The sequence below is a fragment of the Syzygium oleosum genome, unplaced genomic scaffold, assembly GCF_021117445.2.
Source record: "Syzygium oleosum isolate NSW1041296 unplaced genomic scaffold, Sole_v2.1 Sole_v2.26, whole genome shotgun sequence".
Taxonomy (NCBI): domain Eukaryota; kingdom Viridiplantae; phylum Streptophyta; class Magnoliopsida; order Myrtales; family Myrtaceae; genus Syzygium; species Syzygium oleosum.
In genome coordinates, this window is record NW_026607510.1 from 500,567 (window position 1) to 507,584 (window position 7,018).

The 7,018-nt window shown below is 43.4% G+C and overlaps 1 protein-coding gene across 1 annotated transcript; it reads right to left on the bottom strand.

The window, feature by feature from the left end:
* Positions 1 to 2,281: 2,281 nt before the first annotated feature.
* Positions 2,282 to 4,534, bottom strand: LOC115682616 (ammonium transporter 3 member 1-like). Its single transcript, XM_030606889.2, has 3 exons — positions 3,872 to 4,534; positions 3,080 to 3,365; positions 2,282 to 2,982 (listed from the first exon to the last, which is right to left on the bottom strand). The coding sequence occupies exons 1-3, from the start codon at positions 4,532 to 4,534 to the stop codon at positions 2,465 to 2,467; spliced, it is 1,467 nt and encodes a 488-aa protein (XP_030462749.1). The 3' UTR covers positions 2,282 to 2,464.
* Positions 4,535 to 7,018: the final 2,484 nt, after the last annotated feature.

Here is a 7,018-nt window from a genome sequence, read left to right on the forward strand (position 1 = left end):
AATGAGTATAGGACAAAACACTATGTATGGTGCATGTACAGATTTTTACTATTTTTAAGCAGAACCATATCCGGGGCGTTACAGTACCGTGTTCATGATGCGACGCCGTCTCTGTAATCCTGCCCAATGTAGAAATTCGGTTAAAAAGATCACCAAGATTGGAATATTCTGGTGACTATGTCGGGGCGGTTGTTTCGAGATTATGCCTGGAATGAGAATTGTAAATCCGAGAAGAGAGCATGTGCTGAGCGAAATGAGCACGAAAATAAGGATGCTATTTGAGATTTTTTCCCTCAATTGTATTACAGAGGGTCGAGGCGAATGACTTATTATAGTGAAAGTGGGTAGACGGTTACAACCCTTGATATAGAAAGACCAAAAGTGAAAAATATGAGGGCTAATACCACCAAATTTGGTATACTCATGCTATAGTTACTTCAAATTATATGGCATGGATGTACTCGTTTGGAATAAATATGGAATAAATAGTTTATGATTTTTTACGATATACAAATTAGTTTGAGATAAATATATTTTCAGTGATATTAATCCCCAAAAAAAAAAAAAATACACGTTTGATCCAACTGAGAAAAGTGCATCTTTCAATAGGATTTGGAGGATGACCACTCAAGCGTCAATTATTGCATGGTTATTCTTCTTCTTCTTCTTTTTGGTGGGATTGCTAGGTCGTCTATCATATGGATGGAGCACTTAAGCACCTATTAGTATAGATTTTTATATTATATTATTCACTTTAAATTTGTAATGGATCCATTTCGACTTTATCTTAACTATATAACACCTGCAATTTTCACAGTATACCAATGTGGACACATTGATTCACCAATAAAAATCTCATGATTTTTACGAAGTCCCAATAATATTTTAGATTTTAACGAGAAAGGAAAAAAGAAGGTTACTTTTTGTTTTTACCTAATTGTGAACAAAAGGGCCGACGGCTCTTAATTACATATGTGGAATGAATTAACTCCATAGAATTCTATTTGTGGTATTGAAATCTTAAATCTATTTGCCAAAACGTCCCAAGACCAAAACCGAAATATCGAAGAGGAGGCGGGGCAAAAGTTGGAAGGACTTAATTGGAAAAATGTAAGAGACGCATGGGGCTTATTTTAATTTAAAGTTTCCGTCCTTGGAAATTATCGAATTCCAATGGATACGCAATACGTGGTGATAAGTGGGCTTCGAACGCTAACACAATTGATATACCACAGAGAATCTCTCTACAATACATATTAATTTAAATTTAATTGTGATTAGGACTAATTAAAGGGGCCACGTAGGGTTAATCAAACAAAGCACCCACTGCCAAGTGCCAACAATGGGCATCATGGGCATCATGATAGGCCCTCACTTCTAAGGCAAGTTTTTAACTCATGAGAGCATTTCGTGTCTTTTCTTAAAGGCAAGGGAAAGAAGCTTCTTCTTCTCTTTCCATGCAGCTTTTGATAGTCTTATAAAGTAATCTCGAAAGTGAATGATTGCACGTACTCCGCAAGAGGGCTGAATTATGCATGCAATGTATCATCATGTAGCTCAACCCCATGTGAATGAACATTCTTGGTTGGCTTAGGGTTTTATCGGGTGGAGCCTATCTCAACCATTGATCTTTCGCGAGATCCCGAGTTTTTGATCCAGGCCATCGGGCTCGGGTCCGAGGAAGAAATTCCCGAGACCAAAGAACCCTGCACTTGGAAATGAGGCTTTTGCTTGGGCTGATGAGAAATGGATTGGTCAACGCAATCTTGGGGCTTGGATCTTGATGTCTCATTCAGATCCAATTAGGGTTTAGGCCCATCTCTCTCTCTCTCATTTCTAAATTCATATAATATAAAGGCTTGGACAAAAATTATGTTTACGGTGCAAACATTCCATGGTTGGCTTAGGGTTTATCGGATGGAGTCTATCTCAATCATTGATCTTTTTGCGAGACCCCGAGTTTTGATCCGGGCCGTCGGGCTCGGGTCCGAGGGAGAAATTCCCGAGACCAAGAACCCTGCACTTGGAAATGAGGCTTTTGCTTGGGCTGATGAGAAATGAATTGGTCAACGCAATCTTGAGGCTTGGATCTTGACGTCTCAATCGGATCCAAATAGGGTTTAGGCCATCTCTCTATCCCATTTCTAAATTTATATATTACTAAGCAATTTGATCAAAGGCTCGAACAAAGATTATGAATAAAAGTAGCAAAATACGTTGCATAAAAAACTAAGTTGACTAGTAGAAAGTAATGCATGTGGTGATGTAACCTTTGTTTTTTGACCGTATGTACACAACCATATGAAATATGAACAATTTGTTCACTATGCGAGCAGTATCAATTGAACAAAAACAATGCATAGTGAACAAGAACAATAAATGAAAACGGATCACTCACATTCCCATGATTTCTATCACTCGAGTCGGTAAGAATGCAATCGATAACACCTCACGCACCCACGACCTACACCACTTGAGTCGCCCCGCTGGGCGACGTCTTGTGGTGTGTCGTGTTGTCCGTGCCGTGCTTCGTTGAGTCGTACTTCTCTCCATCGCCCCACAACGCGTAAGCCTCCTCCCCGTGCACCGCGTCATCCCCGATCAGCAGCTCCTCCTCCGGCATCCGCAGAGGGATCACCAGGCCGACCACGATGCATATGATGGACGTGACCACGAGGTTCCACCCGATGATGAAAGCGCCGCCGACCAGCTGCTTCCCGATCTGGACCCCGCCTGAGCCCCCGTAGACTCCCCCCCTGGAGTTCGTGACCGGGAGGAAGAGCGAGCACAGCGTGGGCTCGGCGAAGAGGCCCGTGAGGATTCCGCCCATGTACCCGGCGACGGCGTGGGTGTGGAAGACGCCGAGCGTGTCGTCGACCTTCTGGAGCAACGTCCACCTCTTGTGCACGATCATCATAGTGAACCACGGGACGCTTCCCGATAGTATTCCCATCACTATCGCCGCCCACCCTTGGACTAGCCCTGTACAATGTGAAAGGTCGCTAGTCAATATAGCTGCTTAACGGGTTACAAACTTTCTTAATTTATCTGCTTAACAAGGGCCGGTCAACGTAAGTACCGGCACCGGGGGTGATGCAAACGAGGCCGGTGATCATGCCCTGGACGGCTCCGATGACGGAGGGCTTCTTGAAGAATATGACGTCGAGGCACGTCCACACCAGAAGGCTGGTGGCCGCGCAGACGTTGGTGTTGAGAACGGCCATGGACGAGTCGGTGTTGGCCGTGTAAGGGTCGCCCCCGTTGAACCCCGCCCATCCCAACCACAGCAGTCCCGCTCCGGCCAGCGTCAATAGCACATTGTTCGGAGGAAACCTCTCCCTATCCTTCGTCGATCTGGGTCCTACCTGCACAAGAATAATGTGACAAATTGTATATAACTCTTAACATATACAATACACTATTATACTTCAGAAAGAGATTTTTTCTTTTAGCGTAGGAGGCAATTGTCAAGTTTGAAAATCAGATAAATTAACGGGTTTTGGTTCTCGTTTGTCAAAGATGATGATCTCAGTTTCTTGAATCTGAAGCAAAGCCTGTATAAGAATGAACAGCTCAGTGCTTATCAAATTTGAAAGTCGAGGTCAACGCCGAATCTCCCTCCTCATTGGAAGCTTATATTTGGAATATAAAACACCAACATGATTACCTAACGAGAATAAAGTTCGAAATGAAATTTGCGTTGCCCCGGAAAATAGATTTGAAGTGGAAAAATTTCCTTTGTGACTGTCATCTTTTCCATAGAAATGAAATCCTTAGAAGTTAATTGCCAGAAAATATTTTCTTCTCTATCAGAAGATGAAAATCGGATATAGGTAGTCATATTTCCATGAGAGAGATAGATTAAGCTGACCCAAAAAGCCGTGGTGAAGCCGGCGATCCCGGAGGAGAGGTGGATGACGTAGCCGCCGGAGTAGTCCATGACGCCCCATTGGAATAGGAAGCCGCCGCCCCACAGGCTGAAGGCACCAACCGTGTAGCTGAACGTCAGCCACAGGGGCACGAACATCATCCACGCCCGGAAGTTCATCCTCCCCAGCACCGACCCCCCGAGCAGTACCAAGGTGATCGCCGCGAACACGCACTGGAACCACACCATCGATGCCATCGGGTAGAACGCCGCCACCATCGCCGTCTCCAAGTTCCCATTCTTGTAGTAGTGCGCCGTCTCGGGGAGCACGGCCTGGTTTATGAGGAACTTCTGGCCGAGCGCGGGGCCGGCCTTTCCCCAGAAGGGCAGGAGCTTGTCCCCGAAGGACATCTTGTAGGCCCACGTGACCCAGCATAAGATCACTGCCGCGAACGCATACAACGCCATGAAGGCCGAGTTCACCGCCCACTTCTTCTTGACTATGCTCCCGTACAGAATCACGAGGCCCGGCATGCTCTGGAGCCCCACCAGCGTGGCGGAGATCATCTGCCACGCGTTGTCCCCCTTGTTCAGCCAGTCGGGCACTGCCGCCGACGTGCCGGCCTGGTACGCCACGGGCACGGGGTTCGGCGGAGGAGCGGCCATTATTAATCAGTACAGACAGTCAGTTCTCTCTCTCTCTCTTTCTCTCTATCTAGCCAAGCCTAGCTAGCTAGACAAATTTTTCGAGAGAGAGAGCAATATGGCAAGAGATCAGAGAACGAAATGGATGGTGCGATCAAGAATCATTATGTATATATAAAGGTCAAAGCTTTCGAGGGTTACATAATAAAGAAAAGGGAGGTGATGATGAAATGGTTGAGATCCACGCTGCAAGGGGGGTGTTACATGACATCTCAGGTCATATGTGGACATGTTCATAAGATTCCGAGGACGGCATCTTGTCCCATTGGTCAGGATGACCTGTCACAGAACGACAAGTTCTTCAGGACTCCTGACGGGCAACTGGAATATCCTCGCAAATTCGAATTCCTATAAAGAAACATTTCACAAGATTCCATTTCCTATGATTGCCTAAATTCCATTTTTGCAAAAGTTGAGGCTAACTGTATTGCGACTTGAGCCATACAACATAAAGGTTTGCTTCTCATTCTGGGATAGTGATGCCTTTTGGAATTGATTTCTTTGCTTTTTGGTTTTTATACCAGAAGCAAGACATTAATAGCTGCTATTCTTTATAATGAGGAAGCCCGACTTATTAAGTAGATACTCTCTATGTCGAAGTCCATGAAATACTTCACTGATCTCATAGACTATGCAAAGCGCGAGCGAAACGTCCATATGATGGCTTAAGAAGGAGTCTTACTTGACCCAATCACTTGAAGCGACGTCACAAGAAAGTAATTTCTTGAGCAGCTCTCGTAGTCTCGATAATATCTAGATGGGCATGCCTTAGATTGGATTAAGAAGAGATGAATTTGGTCCGATGCGTAAAAATCGATTCAGGACACCACAAAAGCCACAAATTTGCTTGGGGCAAGAAAACTTCCAAGCCCTACTGTCCTAGCTAGCAAAAACAAAAAAGGAACAACAACAAAACCATCAATAAACTTATGAATTCATACTTGATTATTTTGGACCTAGGCACTTAATTTTGTGGGGGGGGTTTATCAGCAGAGGCACATTTGTCGCAACTTAGAGGACTTTTTCTGATCAATGACCAGGTCATATGAAAACAGACAGCTCAAAAGCTTGACCCTAGCTGTCCATCGCCATCAGATTTCGCAATCCTGATGCATCTCTTGAAGCTTCGAAGCAATTTCTATATAATTTGATTTTGGTCCTTCGACCCAGCGGGACCAATCGACACATTGTAATTTATTAGACGCTTTACTTGTCCAATTACCTAAATTAGACATTCAGGATATCATTTCTTCATCAATCGGTCATGATCAAATGACGTGATGTGTTCGCTATGATTCGAAAGCGATTGCGATAATTGTGACCGGTAGATCGTTCTTCTTGTCTTAATCGTGACTGGTAGATCATACTTATTGTCTCGTGTCGATGTTTTATGCACATATCGAGTCATGGGACGAAACAACGTATGACATTTAAGAAGTCTCTAGTCAGGTCCACTTCTCATTGAAGGGCTTTTGTAATTGTTGCTCTCAGCACTTGTTGTCAACGACAACATTTAGGGTTCCATTTCTTGCTGTCTTCTTTTCTCATGGTTATGTCTTCCTTTGTGGCCGAGACCATAATAAATCCTAATGGCACTATCTTTTGTTTCCATCCAATGAGGATGAGCCAATTATATCAATTTCCTATCTTCTAATTAAATCTCAAGATCTGTTAGTATACCCTTGGTCTCTTGTTGATCATGTTTTCTTGTGAATGCGGTTCTCTTAGTTTACTTCCAGAATTAGGTGACGGTGCATGAAATATACCAAGAGTTGAAAATTCCATGGTTTAGACCAAAAGGAGAAAGAAGAGTGCACGTTTCAATTTCAAAGAGCATTTGACAAATCCTGCTCAAAAACAATTATTCTCAGTTGCATGAACATCCATATCATCATCCACTTGTATTTGCTGCTGATTAACCTAATGTCGTTATGCGTTGACACAAATTTTTGCTGCATGTTCATGTCGTTACAAAGACAAGTCTGTTCTTGCAAGCAACCTGACTAAGGTCATTCCTTGCAGTAAATCCAGTGTAATGTCTTTGAAAAACACAAATTACGCCAAGACAAATGTGTCAAGGTCTCAATCAATTAAAAAGTTATGCCGATCGGGCACAAATAGTGGATACTGTGATTATGTAATCTCTATGAGCATGAAAATTTTCCTTACTGTTGGAGAAAAGTTAAAGAAATAGGATATCCCGACCCTCAAGCTGTTCTCCACGACACCGATGTAATTTGGAGATTGAGTCACAGTGGGATGATAAAAGAACTTCTGGGATATAATATGGACTGCTGAAGCCAAAGATCTCGAAAGAGCATAGATATCACAATCTTTATGTTATATAATAGACACTGTCACCAATAAAATTTCATTTTTCACTCATCTATGTCACATATAACAAACTCGAGAAAAATATACCGTACTAGGCTTCGTGAACAAGCA

Excerpts from the sequence above, each read along its gene's own strand:
- LOC115682616 (XM_030606889.2), bottom strand. The coding sequence starts at position 4,534 with ATGGCCGCTCCTCCGCCGAACCCCGTGCCCGTGGCGTACCAGGCCGGC. Across the intron at positions 3,366-3,871 it reads GCTTCACCACGGCTTTTTGG|GTAGGACCCAGATCGACGAA; the intron begins GTCAGCTTAATC and ends ATTCTTGTGCAG. Across the intron at positions 2,983-3,079 it reads TTGCATCACCCCCGGTGCCG|GGCTAGTCCAAGGGTGGGCG; the intron begins GTACTTACGTTG and ends CACATTGTACAG.